We start from the raw sequence: 27,214 nt of genomic DNA, 5'->3' as shown, positions 1-27,214 counted from the left end.
TTCCTTTTGTGTGTGCGTGTGTGCGCGCGCTCTTAACCTGAATGACTGAAACAAATTCCATGCCATGTTAGGAACCTCAGAAAAAAAAAAGAAACCTCTTTCATTCCAGTGGGGAGTTGCAGTTTCCTTTTTCTGCAGGCCAGTAACTTATGGTGAGAACAATCAAATGCATGGCAATCACATAATAAAACTCAAAGTGATAAGTGGAGCTTGCTTTTCCCAACCCAGAAAGGAGGAAGGACAAGTCAGAGCAAGGGCTAATTTTCCTCCCACCTCCAACGATGAGGGGAAGAGTCCGCTTTGGACAGTTTTCTAGAGCTTAGTTTCCTCCTCAAGGAAGAGAATTTGTCTCCAAGGACTTTCCTTAGCCCTGCATTGTCTCTAGTGACGGGCAGATCCTTCCTCATGGTGGGAAGCTGCCCTGTGAACATTTCCCACTTAGCCAAGGCATCCACCGTCTTGTCCACTTGATCCAGCTCCTCTTCGGAAACATTCTTCTCCAGAGCGACGATGCACATTTCCAGCCATAGTTCATAATCTTTAATGATATCTGTGGACTTGGTAGTACTGCCCAGCTGTTGCTGGCTGCTTGTGTCAGCCAGAGAAGAAAACTGCTGGTCATGCTCCAGCTCCTGCCCAATGGAGAAGCCTTGACTGCAAGTGTCTGGTGTCAGTGGCTCAGATAAGGAAGTTAAAGGCTCGGAGTCATTCTCGCAGCACATCCCAGAGTCGGAGCTGAATGGCAGGATATCCTCAGAGGTTGACAGGTCTGACTCCTGATTAGACCAGTTAGACAATACAGTTTGCGTCCAAGCATAGAGTTTCTGTGGGGGGTGGAAAAGGTTCTCTTGTTAGAGACTTCGTGCGAAAAACGTAAATGGTCCAAGATTTTCAAAAGTGCCAAGTAATCTTAGGTCATTCAATTTTGGGCTGTTAAATGTAAGACATTGTAAGGGCCTCTGATTTCCGGGAAGCACTGAGCACAAATCCTCTGGAAATTGGGCCCTCTTTAAGACATTTCACGCTGGGTACCCCAAATCACTAGGCACTTTTAAAAACCTTGACCATACAGTAACAAGAACAGAATAACAGCACCAGCATTCTAAATATGATTCAGTGCTAACTCCTGGTTGAGAGACTGGGCCTGGAATACTAAAAACGCTTTCACACGCTGTGGTTCTGCAACATTCCTTGCAATGATTACTGCTAGAAAAAACCGGGGCTTAACTGCTCATGAATACCCTACAAAGGATGGTAGAGGGGTAGCTGGGTACTCCCTGGTGTCCCGTCCCCCCCGCCCTCAGTGACAGGGATGGGCAATAATTTTTGGTGGGGGCCACCCCAAGATTTTAAGTGGTCAAAGGCTGCACTTTTCAGTAGAGTGGGTACAGGGTCTAGGATGCATGTTGGGTGCAGAAGGGCACATGGGGGAAGGGACAGGGGTGGAGGAGACTGTGGGGTCTGAGAGGGTGTTTGGGTGAAGGAGGGGGTTGTGACCTGGGGGAAGTGTGTAGGAGGGGGTCCAAGGTCTGGGAGGGAGTTGTGACCTGGGCAGGGGGTGCAGAGGGCTAAGATGTGACCTGGGGGAGGGAGTTGGGGTGCAGGAGGGGCGGGGGTGCCAGAACCAGGTTCTGGCTAGGAGGTGCTTACGTAAGCAGCTCCTGGCCAGTAGCCCTGCAGCACCCCTAACACAGGCTGGGTTCCCTGCCTGCTGTAGCCCCAGACTGCTTTAAAATAGATTGCATCCTCCATGTGCCTCTCAACTCTGGGGAGGGGGGGGAAACAGACTTGCACTTTACCCCATCTCCCAGGCCAATCTCTCAGCTCCTATTGGCTGGAAGGTGAGAGATTGGCTGAGGTCAGTTCTTATTGGCTGGTGTTTTCTGGCCAGTAGGAGTTGAAGATTGGGCTGGGGTGATCACACTAAGCTTCTCCCCTTCCTGCAGAGCAGAGAAACATAGGGACGGTACTTTAAACAGCGGCAGCTGTGTGCCGGAGGGTCCCGCCAGGGTGGTCTGTGGGCCAGATCCAGCCCCCGAGCCGTATTTTGCCCAGCTCTGCCCAAGGACCTGTGTGCCACGTGATTGGTAGTGAAGCAACAATCCAAATTGGTGCCATCTCTCTAGAGGAAGTGAGGTTACATGAATATAAATGCTCCTGAGGCAAAGCTAAGGAGTCTTGTTTCACTAACATAATCATTGCTATTTAGCATGCATTTTCAGTCTCCAGACCAGCTTTTCATCCCTTTATTTGAAATACACAAGGAAAGGCTGGGCTCTAGGAAAGAATTGATAGCCTTTTAAAATACTACTTTCTATCTCAGAAAATTTTCATGCTGTGTCAACCAGCTGCTTGCTTCTGGCACACTTATTCCTTAGGCCTTTGGGAATTAATCCTAGCACTTGGCAATTGTTAATTGATAAAATGTGGTCTCCTTGTCTGTTTAGCTGGTACACATGTGGATTCCTTTTGTTCCTTAGCATTCACCCTCCTCCCCCTCCTATCAGCTGACACACTGCTGTATCTTATCTTTGTTTTCTGTTCCTCCCCAGCTGGTATCTTTGCAAAGCTGTAGCTTCCTTCAGCAAAGACAGTGGTAGCAGTTAGAAAGTACTGGCATGGGGCTGGTAGATAGCGTATTAATGGTGTGAGTGCACTGTGCTTTCTGTTCCTACTGAGGCTGGTGATGGGCTTGTCCCAGCAGAGGGCACCAGTGTTGCACTGTGGCCCAGTCTCTATGCCTCACTGATTTGCAGAGGTTCCTTTTCCCAGAGCTTTCCATTCCTCCTCTTCCCTTCCCCTTTCTGTAACTGCCTTTTTTCCCCAGGCCTGTGATAAACAGCACAGAGACCAAGCTGAGTGGGTGGGGAAATGCAGCCGTGTGCCCTGGCCAAGAGTTGTGTACAGGGATGCATCTGAACAGTTGAGATCCCCCTACAGCCAAGAAAAGGGAAGACTTTCCTTCTGCCTTGCTGTGGAGGATTCAGTTAAAGCAAGCTGTGCACACGCCTCTGCACTGACCACCCATGTGCATGTTCAACAGAACATGCATCAAAGCCTGCAGGGGGGCCTGAGTGGAGAGAGTAGCAGTGATGCTGTTTGAAAGCTGCAGCTACATTCTGGATTATATTCTGGCTCTTCAAATTCCGAAGACATCAGTGAAACTTCAGAATAATCAGAACTGACACTCCATCGACAACCACCTGGGAAGGGAGAGTGTATTGAAGGGAAAAGATAGATGAAGCCAGCATATCCATGCAGAGATGGCTAGGAGACCTGTGTGAATAACGAATTTTTCTGGTCACCGATAATTGAGGGGGTGGGGTGGTTGGGAGCAATCTGAACACTAAATATTTTGGCAAATGAAAGGGGAAAATTAACTTCAGGTTGACAGACATATGGATTTGACAAATCAAAACATTTACTTCTGACTTGGATCATTTTAAAACATTTTTGATTTTCATATGAAATTCAAGGAAATTCAAAACAATGTCACTTGGAACCAAAAATAAAAATGTTTCCGTTCAAAAATGTGAGTGAAACATTTTGATTTTTCTTCAGAATATATTTTTTTTTACTCCTACAGTTAAGTAAAACTGACATGGAGTTACAGACTGCTTCAGTGTTGCCAAATCTGCATTTTCATGGCAAAATTCTGCCCGCTCTAAGGCTCGTTTAGTTCAGTCAAGAAGAGGAAAGAGCTGTCCCCAAAATCATTGTAATGCGGGGAGAGGGAATCCTTTACTATCTTTCAAGACTGCCCAGCGCATTTTACACCAGGGCTACGTCTACACTGGCCCCTTTTCCGGAATTCCTACTTTGAAGTAGGAATAAGAGCCTCCGGAAAAGGGCGCTTTTTCCGGAGGATCGGGGCCAGTGTAGACACTCTTTTCCGGCTTTTTTAAAAGCCGGAAAAAAGCGGCGGACATTTTTATTTAAATGCCGCGGGGGATATTTAAATCCCCCGCGGATTTCCCTACTACGATAGGTGAAATTAACATGCCCCTTCCGGAAAAGGGGCCAGTGTAGACGAGCCCCAGATGTTTAAGGGTTTGTGTGCTCTTCAGCATTTTTCTATTCTTCTTCTTCACCAAATGGGGCAATCTCTGCACGCATTTCTCTATCTGCAGGAGACTTTGAAATCCCTGGCCATGGGAAGGGAGATGGGACAGAGCCTGCTCAGGGTGCACTTGAGTACTGCCTGAAGTCCACTTTTTAACCTTACAAGGGACGAGAGCTATTCCGATTCCCATATAGTCACCCTGTCTGTCTCCATTAGTGTACAGTAGCCAGGGTCAGCTGGGCCAGGAGAGGTGCATAGATGTGAAAAGTGGAACTAAGCAATTTGCAGGGAAGAGAGAAAATGAACCCTTTAAGGGATTGCCAGAGTATAATCAGCTGCAGTTACCTGCCACTTGTGGCATTCTGAAGGTAAAACGGAATAAAGGTCTTTCAGAGTGAGCCCAAGTGAAGTCTTACCTAGCAGGACTGATTCACACCAGCCAATGAGGGAATGAGCTGCTCAGAGACAGGACTATCCCCTGCTTTAAGCCAAACCCTGGACCACATCTGAGCATCCTTAAGCCACTACTCTGCACTCCTGAGGAAGGGCAAGGGCCTTATTAACCAATTCTCTTCCCAGTGGCTGAAGCTTGCTGTGCAATAACCTAGGACTTGTCTGCACTGTTGTTAGCTCAAACTGTAAAATGAGCATTGCCCTGACCCAGCTCCTGTTTGCGCACGCCTCCTGAGCTGGTGCTTTACACATGAGCTAGCTGGCCATCCAGTGTGTGTGTGAAATCCTGAGTGGTGCTAATGCAGTGAGACCACACGGGTCCTCTGAGCTGCTCAGAGCTTGTTTTGCAGCATGACTGGGTCCCGCTAGCCTGACTCGAGAGCCGTGCGCTCCACCTCGCACTGCAGTGAAGGCAAGCCAGGAGGGCAGGGCTACACTGCAAAACAAACGCCTGCAGCAGTGAGTCTGTGAGGCCAGGTCTACAGACGTGGGCTTGCGCTGCAGCACTAAAAATAGCAGCATGGACATTTCTGCTCAGGCTCTGAAACCTATCCCCACCCCGAGTTTCAGAGCCCAGGCTCCAGCATGAGCTGGAAGATGCAGGTAGCTATTTTTAGTGTCATTGCACTGCAGACTTGGGCTGGAATCTGTAGGCCTAGGCGCTGAGAGGGGGGGGGGGAGTGTGTGTGTGTGTGTGTGTGTGTGTGTGTGTACTATCCACGTGCTCTTCTGCACTAGAGCCTTAAGGGAAATACGGCAGGGAAGAGCTCACTGCTCAGAACAGCCTGTGACACTGTAGGGGAAACAGATGGAAACTGTGTAACAAAGGAGCAGCCTGGCTGCTTTTTTTCCTCTGAATTTATCAAGATAAAACAAACCCTGACTGATGTCAAAATAGAGCACGTCTGAGTATACATTCAAATCAATCAATTGCAAAGAGGTCCTCCTCTTACAGAAAGACTGCCCATCTCCCTCAGCTGCCCTGTCTCCCTACAACCTGTGCCCAGGGGTCTAGTCTAGGCAGCAGCATTCTCTGCTATGGGGAAAGGCACAGTTTGGTGCCACGCATTAGCCATATTCTTTGCTTATGCTCTGGGCTATTGTGCTCGTGAAGAGAGGTTCCTCAACTGGAAGAAGTGAAAGGACGCGGATTCCCAACACACCGTATGGGATAGGTGTGCCCACTCAGAAGAGGCTTTGCAAGCAACTTTGCTTTTTGATATGGTTTTTGCCTCCCTGTGCTCTGAGCCCTGTGCTGTCTAGTTCTCTATTTAGTCTGTCTTCCTCGGCACTTTGGACCTGCATCAATGCAGTATTTATTAGTCCCTTATGGACGTTATTAGAACCCCACTACATAGCCCTGCAAATAGTCTACTCAAGTTCCTTTTTTAGAGTCTTGGAGGCAGCTGTGATATTTGTGGGGTAGGAGTGAATTTGTTCCTCTTCCTCAGGGTTTCTTTCACTGTGGCTGTGAGGAAGCTGAGCTAATTATGGAATTTACTGTAATGAAACAGGTGTGGCAGGAAACCCTTGATGGAAACATTTATTCAGATCGTATTTCTCTTTGGGAGAGATACCAGACAGAGAGCACTTTTGCTGCTAACAGCAGCCCAAAGAGGGTGGGGCTGAGGACCTCTCAGTTTTGGATGTAGAACAGATGACCCAAGATCTAGACCAGCAATGGGCAACCTAAGCTAGTGAGTGGTCTACACAAGTGACCCTCCATCTCAGTGGACCACAAGATTGTCTCCCAGGACAAGGTAGTTTTGTAACTGTACTTGCATACCTAAGATTTCTAGGGTGTGTTGATTGAACCTCTGCTTTGGATGCAGCGGGAGCACACAGCTCTGAGACAATGTTGTGTGAAATCAACACACCTCCTTTCACATGTCCTTGCTTTATGTGCATGTCACTTTAGTAATTCTGGTAGGAAAAAACTGCAGACAGAAACGGATGGAATTTGGCAACCCTGCATATGGGCAACAGAAGAATGGCCATAGGTCCATCTAGCCCAGTATCCTGTCTGCCGATAGTGACCAATGCCAGATGCTCCAGAGGGAGTGAACAGAACAGGGAATCAAGTGATCCCTTTCCTGTCACCCATTTTCAGCATCTGACAAACAGAGGCTAGGGACACCATTCCGACTCATGCTGACTAATAAGTATTGATGGACTTATCCTCCATGAATTTATCTAGCTTTTTTTGAACCCTGTTAAAGTTCTGGTCTCCTGGCAAGGAGTTCCACAGGTTGACACTGTGCTGCATGAAGAAATGCTTCCTTTTGTTTGTTTTAAACCTGCTACCTGTTAATTTCATTTAGTGACCCCCTAGTTATGTTATGGGAACAAGTAAATAACTTTTATTTATTCACTTTCTCCATACCTGTCATGATTTTACAGACCTCTATTATATCCCCCCTTAGTCTGTCTCTTTAATCTCTCTTCAGATGGCACCTGTGTCAAACCCTTAATCATTTTTGTTGCCCTTTTCTGACCCTTTTACAATGCCAAGATTTCTTTTTTTTTAATGAAGTGACCACATATGTGAATAAAATACCTCGTGGGCCACACGTGGCCCTTGGGCCACAGGCTGCCCACCACTGACCTAGATGGTGAAGCTAGAACTAGTGCTCACTTCCATTCGGTGAGTAGCAGCCCCACCAGGTGGTGTGCTCTTCCCCCCAAGCATGGTGACGTGCTTCTGTGTGAATGTGTCTCACTTCCAGGCTGAATGAGCAAGAACTAGGACGGGAAAGAACCTAGGAAACTCCCTGGAACAGCACAGCACACTCTGCACAGGATGACAATAAAATGCACAGAAGTTTAAAACAGGCAAGCCTGGAAAAGTCCAGTCTCTGGAGATGATGCGTATGCTACAAAAAAGGGAGGGCACTGAGAATAAATGGTAGGCTTGCTGCTTTTGGTGTGTTATATAATACACCTGCCCTATGGCTAGCATCCCACTCTTTAGATACGAGAGGGAGATGCTCCTTCCAGCATGAAGGGGTTGTGATGGTGTCAAAAGCAATAGATGTCCTTGCTGGGATGGGAAATTATATGGTCTCACAGGGCTGTCTGAGCACAGGGCTAGGACCCAAGATGTTCCATACACTATCCACAGTCCTGATAGTGCCACTGTCCCTTTCCCACAGTCTAAAACGGGGTGCTGTAATATGGTTTGCAAAGAGCTTTGGAGATTGTGTATGAAGTGCAAAGAATTCATCCTAGTGAATGTGTAGGTGATGCTCACCCTCCCTCTCTTGTGGCCGGTGTCTGTAACCATCACCAAGAGCTCTGTATTTCTAAGCCTGACCTTTCCTCTAACATGGCAGCCAGAGGCTGAGTGTCACAGCTGGGCTCCCTGGCTATGGAACCTCTTGCCTGACCCCTTTGCCCCAAGAGCATCCAGCAGCCCATCTCTCACCCTGTAACGCTCGATGAGTTTGAAGCCCACAACGTATTGCAGCTTCCGGAGGCAAACTGGGCAGGGCTCCAGGGGCCGCAACAATGCTTCATCCAAACTCAGTGCGCCCTGCATGATGCACTGTAGCCATCTGCAGCTCCCCAGGCCGATCAGGTGGCAGATCTCATGACATGTAACCTTTCAGGAAAGCAAAAGTTGCTTTGTTGTTTCAAAACAAACCAAACTTTCACCACAAACTCCCCTCCCGCAACCTTTCCTCATGCAGGGAGGAGAAAGAGGCATCCGCCCTCCTTCTCTGTTCAACCATGGACACTCTCCCAGCTTCTCCACTCCAGCCCTGACACAGATGGATGATCTTTTTCCGTGGTGAGAGGGGAACTCAGTCCCCTGAATCCCAGGCTATCTGGGCAAGTGTAGATGCTTTATTAAGGAGCTGAGAGAAGACCCTTTAGGTGGCACACTGTCATAGGTAGGGCCCTAACAAAGCATGGCCATGAAAAGCACATCTGGTCTCCCCTTGTGAGACCTGGTCTTTTATGTGCTCTTATCCTCTACTATACACATTTCATGGGGGGAGACCAGTGCTTTTCAAATAGGGGGAGGTTCTGATCCAAAAGGGAGTTGCAGGGGGTGTCAGTTATTTTTGGGAGAGGTGCTATTGCCACCCTTATTTCGGCTCTGCCTTCAGAGCTGGGCTCCTGGCCAGCAGCCACTAGCATCTAGCTGCCCACCTCTCAAGGCAGCGCTGCCACCAGCAGCAGTGCAGAAGTATGTGTAGTGGTATCGCAATCTCCCGCTATAACCTTGTAGCTCCTCCCCGCTCCAGGGATCTGTAATTACAACTCTGTGAACTTTCCAGTTTTAAATAGTCAACATCATGAATTTTAAAATCCTATGACAGTGCAATTGACCAAAACGGTCCATACATTTGGTAAGGCCCCAGTCATAGGCATAGGAACACTAGGCAGCCACTTGCCTCGCTATCTCCTTCAAGGGGAGGTGTGACTTGTACCACTGGTCTCCGAGGGTCTGACTCAGGGCAGGAGTGGAACAGGAAAAGACCCGTGTCTCTAATGATGCCCACCTCAAGTTATTACCAGACACACAACCTGGGTCCCTCAGTCCCACAGAACGTGCTGCTATAATTGGAGTTAGTTACCCTGAGCTGACACTATGGATGTAAACGATTAATTAACTAGTTGAAACATGTCAACTAGTTGCTTCCCACTCCCCTTGCTGCCTCTATCAGAAAGAGGCAGCAAAATAGGGGGGTGGGGGAGGAGGAGATGCTGTGGGAAGCCGCTGGGGCTCTTGTGCATTTCAAAGCAGAAACACCGCATGGAGCTGGAGACCACAGGGGACTCCAAGTCCCCAGCTGGCCCCAGGCTCCATGCGGCATTTCAAAGGTGGAACACTGTGCAGCACTTCCACCTGTGAAATGTAGCAACAGCCGGGTGGGCCCTTGCTACATTTCAAAGCAGGAGCGCCCTTATCGAGCAATCAAATAACCAATGGAAATTCCATCGACTATTCAACTAGTTGATAAATTAACATCCCTAGCTGGTACCAATCCCACCTAATTCCCATCCTTCCAGCTTCTGAACAGCCTCTGTTATCTTCACCTTCCTTGGTAGTTGACCAGTATGAAAGATGTCAGGCTTCCTCTTCTTCCTCCCCCCGCCCCAAATCCAATCCAGAGGGAGCTAGGGCAGGAGGCCAGGGCAAGGAACGCTAAGTGCCAGCTGAGGAAGCCAAGAGGGGGGGAGAGACAAAGCCAGCCCTGCAGCAGCTACTCTCAAAGGAGGCCAGTGAGGAAAAACCACAGACCAGGATGGGCAGATGGGGAGAGCTCATAAGGGACCTCTCCTAGGGAGATGTCAATGAGGATTATAAGCATATTAATTAACCGGGCTAGGCTGCCTGAGAAGAGACTAGCAGACTACGAACTATGAATCAGGGTAGAGAAGAGTCTGACAGTCTAGTGTTGGCTTAAGCATGAGAGCAGAAGCCAAAAATTTCTTAGTTCCTAATCCCACTTTGCCACAAGGCAAATGGTGTGAGCTTGCCTATCCCAGAATACTACAACTGGAAAGGACCTTGAGAGGTCAAGTCCAATCCCCTGCTCTCACAGCAGGGCCAAGCACCATAGATGGTTCCTGATAGACGTCTATCCAGCCTGCTCTTAAATATCTCCGGAGATGGAGATTCTACAACCTCCCTTGGCAATTTATTCCAGTGTTTAACCTCCCTGACAGGAAGTTTTTCCTAATGTCCAACCTAAACCTCCCTTGCTGCAGTTTAAGCCCATTGCTTCTTGTTCTATCCTCAGCGGCCAAGGAGAACAATGTGTTTCCCTCCTCGTTGTAACACCCTTTTACATACTTGAAAACTGCTATAGTGAAGACTGTCCCCTCTGTTTTTTCTTTTCTCAGATAAACAAGCCCAATTCTTTCAGTCTTCCTTCATGGCTCATGTTTTCTAGCCTTTAATCATTTCTGTTGCTCTTCTCTGGATCTTCTCCTATTTCTCCACATCTTTCTTGAAATGTGATGCCCAGAACTGGACACAATACTCCAATTGAGGCCTAATCAGAACAGGCTACATCTAGACTACTTCCCTTTTTCGTAAAAGGATGTAAATTAGACGTATCGCAATTACTAATGAAGCAGGGATTTAAATCTCCCCTGCTTCATTAGCATAAAAATGGCTTCCGCTTTTTTTCCACATGGAGCTTTGTCGGGGAAAAAAGCACCAGTCTAGACGCTGATCTTGCGGAAAATAAAGCCTTTTCCGAAAGCTCCCTTATCCCTCTATGAAATAAGGGATTTCAATGGCTTTTGCTAGGTTGGTCTCACTCCTCTTTCAGGGAATTGCCGTGAGAGGTGGGTTACCGAAGCTGCTGGCGAGTAACCCCCACGCTGCAGGACGTTGGCTTGGGTGTGTTGCTAACCGCACCTTGCAACACTGAACCACCTCCAGCACGCTGAACGGCAACGGCCGGTCTCGGACCTTCTCGGTGACCTCCTGCCGCTCCTCGCGCCCTGCAGCTGGATGTAAGGCTGTGCAGTCTGGCTGGGGGAAACTGCCAGAGAACCTGGCAAAGCTGCAGACACCCACTTCTACGAAGAGAGGCACATAAAAGTAAGACTGGTCCTCTTAGCCTAACATCTGCCTCTAGCCTTAGCCCCAGGATGGGAAACTGCCTGCGCTTCATCCAACCTAGCCCTCCCCTTGCCGCACTGAATGTGGGGGCATGTGCTCCCTGGAAGACTTGTGCCTAGCCAGCCTACCCTGCCTGGACTAAGAGCCTCCTGGTGGTTTTGAGCCCTGAGCGCCCAGGTTTTACATTGGGAAACCCTGTTTCCTACCTCTGCAGTGGTGATTAAAGGGGGAGAGAAGGCCCCTACCCCATGAAGTGGTTTAAGATAAAGCGCTTTCTCCTTCATTCCCCTGGGGAAGAATAGAGGACGTGGCTTGCACCTTGTCCCGGCAGGGATTTGCCGAAGGTGAAGCTCCAGGTTTCACAGGGGTACAGGTCCAAGAGTGTGAGCCCCAGGACGCACAGGGCATCGAGGGGCTTGTTGTTCTTCAGGAAGGTCAGGATCCCATCTGAATGAACAGAAGAGAGAAGGTAAAAAAAGAAAGCCCCGTCTGCCCAGAAGGCCATGCAGAAACCACCATGTACTGCCACTGGGATGGAACTTGGAGTACAAGTCACAAGGTGGCAGAGGTGCTGAACTCAGTACCCAAGGAGAAGGGGGAGGGGGATTTCCTTTCCTCCCTCTTTATCACCCGTTCCCTTTATACTGGGCACTATTAGACCTGGCTTCTTTGGAGCTGCTCCTGCTGCATAGAATAAAGCCAAAGGAGAAGCTGAAACACAGACAGTCCTGGTATGCCAGGGAGTGACTCCTGTGCCAAGCCATTTGGGGAAAGGGATGGGTGGGAGCACAGAATTTCCCTCCGCCCTGACCTGCAACAGCCCTACTGTTCCAGCCCTGGGCCGTTCCTGAGCTCGTGCTGCCAGCTGTACCAAGCCGCGTGGCAATTTTGCATTGTGTTGGAATGGTCACGCAATACTAGCGTGGCAACCCACCCACCCGTTCCATGAGGGACCTAAGGGTATGTCTACACAGCAACATTACTTCATACTAACTGGCATTAATTCGAAATAACTTAGTCCGCATCTACACTGTTATTTTGAAATAATGTCAAAATACTGTCAAGCTGGAGGACTTCTTACTCCTAGTCCTGTAACCCTCATCGTACAAGGAGTAAGGAAGTCGGAGGAAGAGCGCTCTGTTTTGAAATATCTGCTGTGTAGATGTTCCCAGTTTTGAACTAAGTGATTTTGAAATAAGCTACACAATTGACCTAGCTCAATTTGTGTCGTTTATTTCGAGTAAGCCTTGCTGTGGAGATGCACCCTAACTGATATTTGAACCCAAATTTCCTAATGTGAAAGGCTAGTGCATGAATCCACCCAGCATTCTTTTAACGTGGCAACCAATCGGGACGATCTCCTAATCAGGCAGAATGAGATCTAAAAGCATGTTGTACATGCAGAGGGGAGGTGAGCAGCAGCTTTTATCTTGCCAAACTGAATTTAAAGATTTAAAAACTCTGAAAAATAAAAACAGAGAGAAGAAGTATGATGAGAATTTCCCTCCGGGTTAGTTATGGCTGTGGCTACCAACCCCAAAGAGCTAGGTTTTCCATGGAAACAGGATTTCTCCCTCTTCACTCCCTTCCTCTCTCAGGCATTTCCTAAGGGAGCGGATGTGGGCTGTTAGACTGCCATGAGCCAGCATGCCAGATGGACCTCTTGCTGGCTCTGCTCTCCTCCCTCCTTACCTGCATGGAGCTGCGCTCGGTCTGAATCCTGGCTCTGTCGAAAGCAGCAGCGGATGGAGGAGAGGGGAACGGAGGGAAGGCACTTGACACGAAGGCCCAGGAAGAAAGATTCTAGGCAGCTTTTGAGGGAATCCAGCAGAGACACCCCGGCAGGCTCTTCAATTAGATCTAATTACAGAAGCATCCATGTCAATTACTTGTACGCAGGGACAAGTCAAAATGCCAAGGGATTTCTCTGGGGCTAGTCACTGGTACCGTAAGGGGTTAGCACTGCCAGGGTCTTTCAAGAGGTTGCCAGGTCTCCCTGGAGCCAGTCATTCAGACTAGGGGGCATTTCACTAGCACAAGTGGCTCAGAGGATTAGATGCCCTGTGGAGTATTTTTGTCTAGTCACTTGAAGGGCAGGCCAATGACAGGAACTAGCTCGGTGCAGGGTGTCTCTAGGGGGCAGGCAGACTGTGCAGGGAGGTCAGCCATGGGACCACTTTCTTAGTTCACCATTTTGTATGTATTGATTTCAAGTTATTCATGAGGAAACCTCTCCCAAGGCACCTGCTGCTCTCTGAGCAACAGGAAGGAGCCATGGCTGACAACTGGAGATTGGCTCCCACCCAAAGACAGCCCATAGCACAGAGCCAGGCAAAATACTGCCCGCCAAGCCACCAGATCCAGCCTGTGGGCACAGCGGAGCTTCAGGCAGGTTCCCTGCCTGCCCCGCCCCACCCCTGCGCATGCCACTCAGAAAAGCTGGCTGCAGGACCCTGTTTGTCTTCCAACAGCTGTGAGCCCAGCGGGAGGAGAGGCGAGTCTTGGTATGTGCCCCTGCTCCCAGCATAATCTTGCAGTTCCCATTAGCTGATTTCTGGCCCCTGGGCACTGCCTGTTTGAAGAACAGGCAGCATGCGAAGTACCCCTCTCATCCTTCTCCTCTGGCCTGTCACTGCTCAGACACATGTGGCCCTGCTGGGCTGCTGGCTGGGACTCACCCAGGTACACATCTCCCAGCCAGAGGCTACCTCTGGTTCTCCAGCCCTTTCCACCCCCACCTCTTACACTCCTGCTTTCCCTCCTGCTATCCCTCCAACCCTTCACAATCCCATCCTGCCCTAGGACACAACCCAAACCCCTGCACCCCAGTCCCCTGCCCAAGGTCAGAACCTCCGCCTTTACCCAAACTCCCTCCCAGACCCACCACCTCCTGCACCCCAATCCCTTTCCCCAATCTCCCTTCTGTACCCAACCTCCATCCCACACCCTGCACCTCCTCCATTAACAGCATGGAAAAGTGCAGCCCTCGCCCACTTTCCAAATTCTTGGAGTGGCCCCCATCAAAAATGATTGCCCACCCCTGCCTTAGCACCCCAATGTCTGATCGATTGCAGCTCTCACAAGGTAAAGGTTGTCTGAAAAGGCCTGGCCATTCACAGGCTCAGCCTTAGGACAGACGAGGGAGGGTTGACACTGCTTATAAACCACACTCCCATTTCTTTAAAGGGGCTGCGGCTCTTGCCGGCGTTACCTATCGGCTGCAGGTATATGTGCTTCTGGCAGACACTCTGCTTCCTCCTCAGCGTGGATTGATAAAAGGCCTCGAAGTCCTCAGGGGCGTCAGGGTGGCTGAGGAGCCAGTCAAAGGCAGTCCTGATCAGCAGGGTGCAGAAGAGCGTTCTCTGGGGATTGTACGCTTCAGAGAGGAAAAGTTTCTCTGCACTGGAGAAGGCTCGGACATAGAGCTCCTGGAGGGCAGGGTTGGTAGAGATGAGGGCATCCTTCAGCGCCCGGGGCCCAAAGCTGAATTCCTGAGCATGTCTGCACTGCAACATTGCTGAGCGGCCCTGGGGCGGTGGCAGAAAGTAGAACCAAATCAGCAGCAGTTCGCCTCACAAGGGGATCTTGCACTTCGGGAACGTGGGCCCAGCGATTTCAGCTGGGAGGTGTCGGGGGTGCCCAGGGTTCTGTGCTGCTGCAGGCGTGGCGTTATTTCCCTCGGCGGTGATTTTCGTTACGGGGAGCTCTGCGTCTAGGTCGATGTAAATAGATAACGAACCAGCACGTGGCGCACAAAAACATATAGCAGAGTTCCTGGGGTCCGAGAGACCACTGCCCATAGCTTCCTCTAGCCACTGAGGTGAGGAACCTTAAAGCCCAGGGACCGGATCCAGCCTCTGGCTTGCCTGGATCCGGCCTGTGAGGCTCAAGACTCTCCCCTAGAGTGCTCCAGCCCTGCAGCCTCCCTGCAGACCCCCCTGCAAGGCTGGAGTACCAATACCAACTCCCCGCTGGGGGAGGAGAGAGCCCCAAGACACGCATGCTGGAGTCAAGCAAGCCAGGGCCGGATCTAACCCACAAGCTCTGCCTAGCAGGGGGAGGAAGTGGCTCCGAGTGCTACTGTTCCCCCTTCCCCTGGCTGGGGAAATAACAGCACAGAAAAGTACTGCCTGGAAGCTTTTCCCTTGCTGCTCTGGCTGTAATCCCTGGGGAGCTGGGCCAGGTGAGTGCCCCTGCCTCACCCAAATCCTGCAGCCCCCCCTCCCAGCCAGACCTCACAAACCCCACCTTGCTCCTGCAACCCCCATATACAGACCTCCCCCCCAGCTGCTCCTGCTTCCTTCCAAACCCACCAACACCCAACCTACTCCTGCACCCTCCCTCCCACACCTCAAGCCTACTTCCTGACCGCTGCCTCCCACACAATGAACCCCTCATTTTTGGTCCCACCCCAGAGCCTGGGGGGGGGCACAAATCTATTCCCCCTCCCCCCAGCTCTGGTGAACAAGGGGAATGTGGGGGAAGTCTTTCTGCATCTCAGGTGGGGGCCATGTCCGTGAGGCGTTGGCCGTTTTATTTATTTCTCATATTTGTGCAGCCTCCAACTGATTTTTCTGCGGGTCAGCGGCCTCCGACCCAAGAAAGTTCCCCACCCCTTCTCAAGCCGCTTTTTATGCTATTAACAATATTAGCCCGGAGTGGCTTCAGAGCTAGGTTGGGGGCAGGTTGCCAACTTGGATCAGCAAATGAAGTTGGTGTGTGAACTCATTCATTTGCTTTAGCCATATCCAGCTAGCTGGTTACATATATGGCCCCATCTCTGTAACGTCTGAGCACCTTTGTGCAATGCAGCAGACATGACAAAGAGAGAAACGCCCTCCACATCAAAGCCTGGAACTGAAAGGCCTTCAAGTCAAGCTGTAGAAACAGCCATGCGGAGATAACATGGTCAACATAGTTCCCAGTTGGGGGGAGTCTTCCTCCTGAGGCCTTGGTTTAATGAGTTGTGATTGGACAGAACCAAAATGTTCGAACCGAGAAGCATTTCCATGAGAGCTGTGAAACAATGTCAAGAAAACTCAGTGTAACCCCCAAGGAGATTACTCAGATTCCCAGGACTCTGTCTGCTGGCAGCTCAGGGACAGGCACTCTGAGTTTGCCTTGGCTCCCCCTCCCTACCAGAGATAGAGTCTGCCCGGCAACCCATAGGGAGTGAGATGCCCCTCCCAGGGAGTTCAGGAGGGGGAGGAGGAGCCATGTTTGGGGAAGTCTGGAGCCAGCCAGGGCAAGGGGAGGGCTGGCTGTGTGGGAGCTAGTAAGCTCCAGGCCTGCATGCAGAGTTCCCCCTGAGAACTAGCCTCTAAGGACCTGAAGGCAGGATCCCTCAGCTGGGTTTTATCTCTCCACTGCTGATTCCCAGTTTGTGGAGTTTGCTGGGAGGCTTCCCCAGCCAGGCTGAGTTAGCTCTCCAGCTCCCTGGGTGAGACCAGTCACCACATGGTCAGCTCATGGGCTGCTGGTTTGGGGCTGCTGCCTGCTGTGTGTGTCTGGAGGCTGGGGTAGGAGGTTATAGTTTGAATTTTGGTGTAGTTGTGTGGCCTGCACCTTGAGCCCTGCACCCTTTTGTGGAGAAGTGAAATTCTGGGACCAAAGCAGCCTGATTCCTCCTGCCTGAAGAGGATCCCTGCGAGAAGAGATCAGCCCCTTTGCAGTGACTGAGTCATCTCTGAACCTGAGGCTCATTCATGGAGTGTGTGAGTGCACCATCTTTTAGTTAGTAAGTCAGGGAATTTGTTTGGGGATTTTATTACCTGCTGCATATCAAATATGTGGAGAGATTTATTGCCTTCTCCCTTATGAGTCCTATGGGCTGTACTGGACCCAGTCAGCCCCACTGATAAACCACTGCAGAGAAGGATTTTGATGTCAAAAGTCATCAAGGGCCCCAACAAAGTACGGGTACCAACGGGACACTAACCTTACAGTTGCTGGGCACCGGGGACCCTAAAAATAGTGTTTTACCCTGTTCTGTTTTATTTGTCTCGTGTTCAGTATAATTGTGTTTAATATAGTGTATGTGTTTGTGCTATTTTTCTGGGAGTCTCCAACTATCTGGCAAATATATGGGGATGATCCTGGTTTAGAGGCCTCCCAAGGTGCCCTGGTGACCCTGCCAGGAAGGAGTGAGGGGGGTGGAGGCACCTCCAAATAAATCCATCAGAAAAAATAAAGTTGAGTACGTGGCGGGATCCAGAAGAACCCAGACCTATCCATCAAAACCTGTAAGCAGATTGGCTTTAAAGAAGGTAACCAGGTGGAGAGGGGGCGCTATATCAGGAATGCTGGGGATCGATACCAACAACCTGCCAGTGAAGTAAAAATCAGCAGAATACTCTTAAGAGCTCAGCTTTCAAACACCTCTGAAATGCAGGGGACAAGACCGTGATAAACCTCTTGGCATGATGGTAAATGGAGGAGAGCCTGAGAATAGAACATCGTAGCCAAGGGTGCTGCACCAGGAAACTGACTATTGAATATGTAACACCACCAGGGGTACAGCGAGATCATAGCACCTGCCATTATCTGTGGAGCAACAGTGACTCGCTAAGGCAGAGCTAACAATTCATTACTTGTTAATAAATACCATGGGCCAAATTCCTTTCTGTTGGTTTGTGCCAGTCTAAGTGAGGGAAAGTCGTGGCCCACTTTTACTGTAACATTTAATACCAACTTTTCTATACATACCCCCTAGATGCTTTGCAACTAGCACTAGAGGCTAGTGTGTGTAAACTGGGGGTGTTAAATATCGGTTAATTGAATAGTCAGGTAACATCATGAATTCTTTAGTCGACTATTCTATAGTCCCTGGGGGCAGGGCTGGCAGCAGCACGGGGTGCCAGGTGGGAGCTAGTCAGCGAGGGGAGCCAGTTTAAAAACCAGCTCCTCTTACAGACCTTCTGCTTGTCACCCTGTGCTGCTGCCTCTGATACAGAGGCAGCAGTGCAGGGTGTCAGCAGCCCCTATCTGGTGGGGTAGGTCTGAGCTCTCGGACCCGGCACAAACCAGAACTGAGCCAAGCCGCCTACCTGCCCAGCTCCTAATACACTTTCAATGCAGAGCCACAGCGGGAGTAGGTCCCAGACTCAGCATGAGCCAGAACTGAGCTGGGCTGCTGGCCAGCATGCTAAAAAATGTACTGGCAAGGGCTGGGGGAGAGGGAAAATGCATGTAGTCTATAGCATTAATCTATAAGCTTTTGTTATCAGTTAATTGATTACACTATTACATCCCTAGTGTAAACAAGCATTAGATGTTGTGTGGCCTTCCTGAGGCTGAAAAGGAGAGCTCCGGAGAGCTCAAGGAATGAGCAGTGCCCTTTCTGATGGAAAGTCTTGGATTTCAACAGACCCAGTGCTTTGGATTGCAGAAGGCACTGTAATACTGAGTGGCCGCAGGGCCTTGTCCAACCAAAGCCTTAAGTTCAGACACCACCTACACAACTATCTGTACCCGTTCATCTGCATCTGCCCAGGGATGTATCCATAGATTCCATGGTCAGACGGGAACATACCACTCATCTACTCTGACTTCCCATATAATGAAATTAACAGGTAGCAGGTTTAAAACAAACAAAAGGAAGTTTTTCTTCACTCAGTGCACAGTCAACCTGTGACATTCCTTGCCAGGGATGTTGTGCAGGCCAGGACTTTAACAGGGTTCAAAAAAGAGCTGGATAAATTCATGGAGGATAGGTCTGTTGGTGGCTCTTAGCCAAGATGGGCCAGGATGGTGTCCCTAGCCTCTCTTTGTCAGAAGCTGACAATGGGTGACAGGGCGCAAGGATGGATCACTTGATGATACCTGTTCTGATGATTCCCTTTGGGACACCTGGCATTGGCCACTGTCAGAAGACAGGGTGCTGGGCTAGAAGGATCTTTGGTCTGACCCAGTACGGTCATTCTTATGTTATGATCTTATGTTAATGCAGGCCATTGAATTCTGCCCAAATAATTCCCAGAGCAGATATTTTAGAAAAAGCATCCCCCTTACTACCGTTGTAGAGGTAGAAGTCAGAACACGTGGGAGATGCATTCTCCATGCTGTTCACGGTTACAATCCACAGAAACATCCGGGTTATGTCTACACTCATGGCTTCTTGCGTGAGAAATATGCAAATGAGGCGGTGTGGAATATCACTAAGCCTCATTTGCATACCTAATGAGCCGCCATTTTTGCAGAAGAGGCTCTTGCGCCAGAAAGAGCTGTCTACACTGCCCCTTCTTCCCTAAAAAATACTCTCTTGCGCAATGCTGCTACTCTGAATATTTTCAGGAATAATGGCATTGTGCAAGAGTGTTTTTCTTGCGCTAGAAGGGGCAGTGCAGACAGCTCCTTCTGGTGCAAGAGCCTCTTCTGCAAAAATGGCAGCTCATTAGGTATGTAAATGAGGCTCGGCGATATTCCATGCTTAGTCTCATTTGCATATTTCTTGCGCAAGAAGCCGCGAGTGTAGACATAGCCCCGATGTCCTGCATCAACAAAGCAAAACACATGTGGGGTATTGGACGGAGTGAGCACTGCCCCATAACCTGGATCCAGTCTCACAACTGGAGGAGCTCGAACGCCGCCAGTTCAACTTCTCTTCACATTGGGCTGGGTTAGAAGGTGACATTCTGGCTCTACTGCAGTCAGTGACTTCATTGCCGTTGACCTCAGTGCAGCCATGATTTCACACATTCAGTATGTTTATAATCACATGCTGCAGGAATCCAAACAATTCTAGTCACACGCAGCACAACGTTCATACAGACACTATATTAAACCCGTGATGGGACTGATCCCATGAGGCTGCTGAGTGCCAACCACTCATAAGGAAGTCAAAAGAATTTTAGGGTGCTTAGCACCTTTCACAATTGGAGCCTGTGAAAGCCTCTCTGTAGAAGTCCAGGTTGAAATTCTTCTTGGCAAGGAGGGTGTTGACAAGCACAATCTAGTCACTCCCTTGTGATTTTCTTGTATGTCCTGTGCCAGAGGCTTGGGGAAGGGTTTTGTTTTGTCACATCTTAATCTCAGTTGGGAATTTTCTAATTCCAACTTCCAGCTATTGGCTCATGGTATGTGTCAGATTAAAATACATTAATGCCAGATATCCAAAAATGAAGCAGATCGACACAGAGTGAAAACCAAAGAGAAAGAGCTGGTTCTCAGAGGCTCCCTCAGGGAACGTTCTCTGAAAAATCTCTTGGGCAGATTTTCTGCATCATGCAAGAGTTTCAGGCAGATAATTAATTTCAGAATTATTGTAGTCGTATATCAAGGGGCAGAAAAATCCATGCCTGACGCCACACTGGAGGGTAAATCTTTTGGCGCTGTCAACAGCTTTTGCTACTTGGATTCTATGATCAGCAGGAATTTTGACCTTCAGCCTGAACTGACTATCAATCGGAAAAACAGCCAAGAGTTTTGGGCTGTTACAAAAACATGCATGGAAAAAAACGGCAAGTCATTGGCCAAGGTGAAGAGGTGAATCTACGACTCTTGTGTGCTGTCCTCCCTGCTCTCTGGTTGCAAAACGTAGACTCCATATGCTAGCTGTTCAGTCTCCTGATGTACCTGCCATATGCGATGCCTGAACAATCATAGACTCGTAGAATACTCGAACTGGAAGGGACCTTGAAAAGTCATCAAGTCCAGTCCCCTGCCCTTACGGCAGGACCAAACACCATCTAGCTCCTCCCTGATCTATGTCTATCTAACCTCAGAAATGCTCCTTAAAATAATGTGGGAAAACAAAACATCAAGCACAGAGGTGCTGGTGCATGCAGAACTGAGACACTTACAAACCACTATTAAGGCAGACGAGGTGCCAATGGCTGGAGGGATTGTGTCAGGAGAAGAGGAGGAGACATATCCCCAAGCATATATGGTACAGCCAGATTGGCTGACTGCTCTGGAAAGCAGAGTCACCCTATATGGTGATTCTACAATAAGTGCAAAAATGATATGAAGTCATTCCACATCAATGGAGAAAGCTGGGAGGAGCATGCAGAACCCCACCAAATCTGAAGGGAACCTCTGGTACAGGACATAGCTCAACTGGAAGCGGCTTTGATCCAGAGGAAAAAAGAAAGCAGCATGTCTTAATCTTGGATTCCAACACATGGCTCTGTGAAACTTCTAACAAGCTGTGTCACTCCTGAATTGGGCTTGTCAGCCATATGCGGATTCATCAGGCACATGACTAGACCACTGATGTGTACAACATGATCCAGTGGATTGACAGCTGCCTAATGACAGACACACACTTACAGCCAAAGGCTTTGGCTTTTCCATCTCTCACTCCCCAAACTGGCAAACCCTCGAAAACTGAAAAAGCCTTACAGAAGCTGTAAAATGAGCAGTCAGATGCCCAGGCATTCCTATCTGGATAAACAGATACCATACAACGGGAGCTTTTGAGAAGAACATTAGGGCTGTGTCTATACTAGCATGAATTTCCGGAAATGCGTAAAACAGAATAGTTTTCGTTATAAGTATTTCTGGAAAAAGAGCGTCTACACTGGCAGGCTGCTTTTCCGGAAAAGCCCTTTTTCCGGAAAAGCGTCCGTGGCCAATGTAGACGCGCTTTTCTGGAAAAGAGCCCCGATCGTCATTTCCGCGATCGGGGCTTTTTTCAGGAAAAGACTCCCAGGCTGTCTGCACTGGCCCTTTTCCGGAACAGTGTTCCGGAATAAGGACTTATGCCCGAGCGGGAGCAGAATAGTTTTTCCGGAATAGCGGCTGATTTTGTACAGTTCAACGTCGTTGCTTTTCCGGAAATTCAAGGGCCAGTGTAGACAGCTCGCAGCTTATTCCGGAAAAGCGGCTGATTTTCCGGAATAAGTGGCCCAGTGTAGACACAGCCTAGCTGTTTTATGGTATATGTACAGCTTCTCTAGGTGCCCAGGTACTTCACACCAATGTTCTGGCTAATCTTTTTCATCCATGTGTGGGATAATTTTATGTGCACCAAGGCATGTGTGAATGTGCACCACCAACCAAAACAAAAAACCTCGCTGTGGGAGCTCTGTTAATCAGCCATGCAGTCATTATATTGTAAATATTATAAACACCACTTTTACTGGGAAGTTCTGGGACTAACTTTGTTAAATAAATGCTCCCTAAAAATTCCACCTCATCTCACAGTTAGATATAAAAGTTTGAGGGGTAGCCATGTTAGTATGTACCTGGAAAAACTTAAAAAAACAATGAATAGTCTTGCAGCATCTTAGAGACTAACAAAATATGGAGATGGTATCACGATGAACTCTATTCATCTGAAGAAGTGAGTTGTGCCCATAAAAACGCATAATACCATCTACATTCTTTGTTAGTCTCAAAGGTGCTCCAAGATTCATTGTTTTTTTAGAGTAAGATATAGTTAGTATACTCCCTCTATAGCTGACAGTTACTCAGAAATGTTTCTACACACAGTTCACAATTGCTCATAAATTATTCTCTTTATAAGTCAGCTATCTATAAATTATTCTCTGTAATTGACAATTACTTATGAATTATTCTTTTTCTGATGCTGTAATGTATTCAATATATTGACATTGCTCCCGAAGATAGATGTGTTTGGAAGAGACTGTAACAGTATAATTGAGGACATATGTAGAATAATACAGCACAGATACCGGGAGGAGATAGGATTGGGCCCTGGGTGAAAAGATTATATGTAATGTTAGTCTAGTGGGGAAGAAAAATGCCCAGAACCCCATGGCAGTTTTTCATGCTTTAGCCCTAACCTGGGTTTTGGTCACTTAACTGTTTCTTTTATACATCATTCTACTCCCTTTCATACAAACTATGGAAATCGGATTCAGAGATTCCTTCTGAATTTCTGTGAAGTGGTTAGAGATTAATTAATTTAACTGGGCACTTTGAATGTCTGAAGGACATTAGCTGAGTGTTAAAAATGATTAATTGATTAAATTAGGAACTCTAGTGTAAACAAGCATTTATGGTGCAGAAGATTCATAGCCTGTCAACCTAAATGAAAAGCCCAGAGTGCATATAAAGAGCATAAGCTAATTATCGGCAAATGCAGTAATCACTCAATAGGTACCTTCCCAAGATCTGCAATCAGAATTTGCCACTGCTGCTTTCAGATGAACCTTTCATTTCTAGTATAAACAGACATGCAAAGCTGAAGGCAATTTTCTCAATTTGTTTGTTGATGTGGATTGAAAAAGACTGCTTTTGACTAAGAGGTGAACTCATGTATAGGAGAGTCAAGGGCTGTAAGAAGGGAGAACACTAAGAGACACCCAGGCGTTTAACCCGTATGTGAACAAAATTCACATTCCCATGGCTCCAGTGGTACTTGCCTACAGACGCTATGCTTAGGCGGATGCATCCTGCACTGAGTGGGCCCGGTTGTGAGGTCAGAAGAGGACAAACTTGCTGCTGGGTTCAATCTCCAAGAGCGGTGAAGACCGGCTTCAGAGGAAACAGACGGGGCCGAGCACCTTGCATATCAGGCTCCTCCGCTCAAGGAGAAAATGAAATGCACCATGGCCCAACTTTACCATGCTCTGCATTAGTGTAAAGTGCCACCCAGTCAGGACTGTATCACAGTGTACCCTGTTTGCACTGGGGTAAATGGCTACAGCAGATGCAAGGCCTTATCTGCCTCATGCCGTAAGGGTAGATAAGAGTCCTGTCTAGCATTCCCTGTATGCTGTGTGCTCGTGCGGCCGCTCAGGAAAGATTCCAATGCCGCCCAGCTGAGTAGCAGAGCGCCCACAGCTAGGTTTGTGTTTCTCCTGGTGGTGCACATTTGTGAATGCCTTGGTGCACAACATTATTCTGCACATGGATGGCAAAAATCCATACATGGAGGGAAAAGATAAGGAACATTGGTCCTGTCCTCAGTTACTACTTGATTCTGCTCAGATTTATTTGTAATGCCTCCAGGAAAATGTTTGTCACTTTGAAACAGATGCATTGTTTAGTCTCCCTGGCATGAGTCTTTCCCACAGCTCAGGAAATCTCCAGGGCTTTGCATGCAAAGAAATTCATTACCTGTCTCACTGTTGCTGTGATTAGTCTGTTTTTTTATTACAGGGAGGAAGGCAATCCTCCAGGTTCTTACTCTCATGAATCATCCTCATGCAGCTAGCTATATCCAAGTCAAAGAGATGACACATGACTCATGAGTAAAGGTTTGTAGGATTAAGGGCTAGATTTGTAATGGTATTTAGGTGCCTAAAGGAGCAGGTAAAGTCTAATGAGTGGTTCCAACCAGAGCCACTTGTTTTTGCTTTATTTTTATTGAAAACGAGAAAAGGGTAGATTTCCCCACAGATTCCTTCGGGTATTAATAGGGTAATGGATCTGCTTAATACATAACAGTTTTTTTCTTAAGGGTTTTATATGTTGTGTTTCCTGATGGATCATGTTATGATAATTCTTTGCCTTCTTCTATAGCACCTTCTATTTGATGAGCTCAAAATACTTTACAGACATTAATTCCATTGTCACTGTTAGGCTGTGTCTACACTGGGCCACTTATTCCGGAAAATCAGCCGCTTTTCCGGAATAAACTGCGAGCTGTCTACACTGGCCCTTGAATTTCCGGAAAAGCAACGATGCTCTACTGTACAAAATCAGCCACTATTCCGGAAAAACTATTCTGCTCCCGCTCGGGCATAAGTCCTTATTCCAGAACACTGTTCCGGAAAAGGGCCAGTGTAGATAGCCCAGTAGTCTTTTCCGGAAAAAAGCCCTGATCGTGAAAATGGTGATCGGGACTCTTTTCCGGAAAAGCGCGTCTACACTGGCCACAGACGCTTTTCCGGAAAAAGGGCTTTTCCGGAAAAGCAGCCTGCCAATGTAGACGCTCCTTTTCTGGAAAAACTGAAAACGGAATAGTATTCCGTTTTAAGCATTTCCGGAAATTCATGCCAGTGTAGACGCAACCTGTGTGTTGGACCCAATAGATAGAACATTTAATTCAGGTTTTAATAGGCTGCTTTTTCCAGTGCTCATTTGAATGTGTATGTGTAACACCTTCAACAATGCCTAACCCACTCATGTGCTTTTGAAAATGCTCCCCTGAGTATGTATGGGGTGGGGTGGGTTGGCTCCCCATCCCTTCCTTGTTCCTAGGAAATACTGCTGGCTACTTTACGTCAGGATGTCATTTCAGGAAAACAACTTTGCCCTTCCCTTTATCAGTGTCTATAGAATGTTAAATGTGTTCTATCCTGCACAGTTAAGCTGTGGGGATTGGAAGATATAATGGAGCATATAGACCTATAGAACGTGTGGGGGATGAGGGTAATTGCCACACCCCCTCTGCCCTAAGGCAAACTGTGCCCATTTCACATGCTACCTGAACAACCAACTGTGCACACAAGTGGGGAGATCATCTAACAGTTACTTTTTTAAAATGGGTATTTCTTTAGCAAGATTTTTCTAAGTGAAAATCATACACTGCTCAGGCAATGTTCCCTCTAATCTTTTCCATATGCGTGTGGATTTTTACCATCCATATGCAGAATTAAATTTTTATGTGCACAGAGGCATGTGCAAATGTGCCCCAACAACAGAAAATAAAGCCTAGCTGTGGGTGCTCTGCTGGGCAGCATTTGAATCTCTTCTGAGTAGCTGCACACGTGCACTATAGAGAACGTTGCGTTCCACATGTGTAGAGACCTGATTCTTTTGGCAAGTGCATCCTAGTCGTGTCCTGAATGTCTTAAGTTTCAGTAAAACTGCTGTTACCATAATATTTAAACGTGTTTGTGCTTTTATTTATCCCCTTGACAGTCATTATGGTAACATTTCATTTTTATTTAAGTACAGATGCACTGCACTGATGTGCAAGGCACTGTATAAACACTAACTCATCCTTGCTACTGCATTCAGCTGAGTCACTTTACAAAATCCGCAAAGGGGGAAACTGATGCACACCAAGCTGCTGTGACTTGCCTATGCCTTGCTCATGCCAACTTTCTGCTTGGTTCAGTCCATTGGACCTGAACTGAAAATGGGACAATTCCAGCCCTGCTTCCTCCTTCAACCCCAGAGCTACAGCCTCCTCCAGCCCCAGTTAATAAATGTTAGCATTAATGTTACCGCAGGGAAAAGCCTCTTCCGCCCCTGGAGAGCTAAAAAGCTTCTTTCCCCCTCAACCCTAGCCACCTGAACTACTGTATCACAGGGAGCTGGGCCCCAGTCTCACTACACCCAACCCTTCCTTTTAGCAGCAAAAGGAGCAGCTTCCTATCAATCCTGTCAGGCTGATGGGTGGGGGTGACATTACAAGGAGCTGGCGTTTGCCTCGATCCCTTCTGGGCCTCGGGGGTCCCACATGTTACAGCCTGGTGCATCTGACCCACATCCTGGACAGTGCTGCCCAAGGCTTAACTTGTAAGGAAAGCAATGCTGGGTCTGGAGCAATAGTTTTACATTCATCAGGGATGCAGGAAGCCCGGAGGTGCTGGACTGCCAAGCTCAGCCCTGGCGCAAATGGAGCACGAATGCTGCTCCCACCCTAGGGCTGGGCACCAGGAGGGCATCCGCTGCAGCAGCCCTTGCGGCATTTCCACCCCAGGCTGGGGCCTGGGTGTCTGGGCTGCAGCAGGCTCCTAATCCAGCTGCCCCCTCCCTGAACAGCTGCTGCATGAACGTTCCTGCACCCGCCTCCTGCCCTGGGCGCCTGGCGCTGCTACAGGCAGGGGCTGCCCGGGACATCCCGCCCTTGGAATGGAGACAGAAGCGCCGACACCCCCTTTTTCCCGGGCCCCAGGGTGCAGCGCCCCGGCCCCTCGGTGCAGAGGGGTCCCCCTCAAGGCGGGCAGGGACCTACGCTCCCCACGAGGCGCTGCCAGCCCCTCCACAGCGCCCCGCTTTGCCCCGAAGAGCTGCGGCACGAGGGGGCAGACGGGGGCTGCAGCGCTGCACTGACTCCGCTGCGCCCTCACCCGCCCGGGGGGCGAACCCCGCTCCCCCCCCCCCCACCCTGCGCGTGCAGCCCCAGCGGCATCCCGGGCTGCACGCGGGGCCCCGCTGGGCAGGACTCACCTGGAGAAGCTGCAGAGGCTGGCGGCGGAGACACGCGGGGTGAGTAAATCCGGGAGGCTCCGGGACTCGTGACGTCTGGG

General features: G+C 48.8%; 1 protein-coding gene across 1 annotated transcript; it reads right to left on the bottom strand.

The window, feature by feature from the left end:
* AMZ1 (archaelysin family metallopeptidase 1) lies at positions 1-27,214 on the bottom strand. Its single transcript, XM_075899620.1, has 7 exons — positions 27,135-27,214; positions 14,314-14,814; positions 12,795-12,962; positions 11,421-11,549; positions 10,896-11,059; positions 7,941-8,117; positions 1-824 (listed from the first exon to the last, which is right to left on the bottom strand). Exons 2-7 carry the CDS (start codon positions 14,615-14,617, stop codon positions 258-260), a joined length of 1,509 nt encoding a protein of 502 aa, XP_075755735.1. The 5' UTR covers positions 14,618-14,814; positions 27,135-27,214; the 3' UTR covers positions 1-257.

This window comes from Pelodiscus sinensis, chromosome 16 (assembly GCF_049634645.1).
Source record: "Pelodiscus sinensis isolate JC-2024 chromosome 16, ASM4963464v1, whole genome shotgun sequence".
Taxonomy (NCBI): domain Eukaryota; kingdom Metazoa; phylum Chordata; order Testudines; family Trionychidae; genus Pelodiscus; species Pelodiscus sinensis.
The sequence above is the reverse complement of the archived record's forward strand: the minus strand, read 5'-3'. Positions and strand labels throughout refer to the sequence as shown.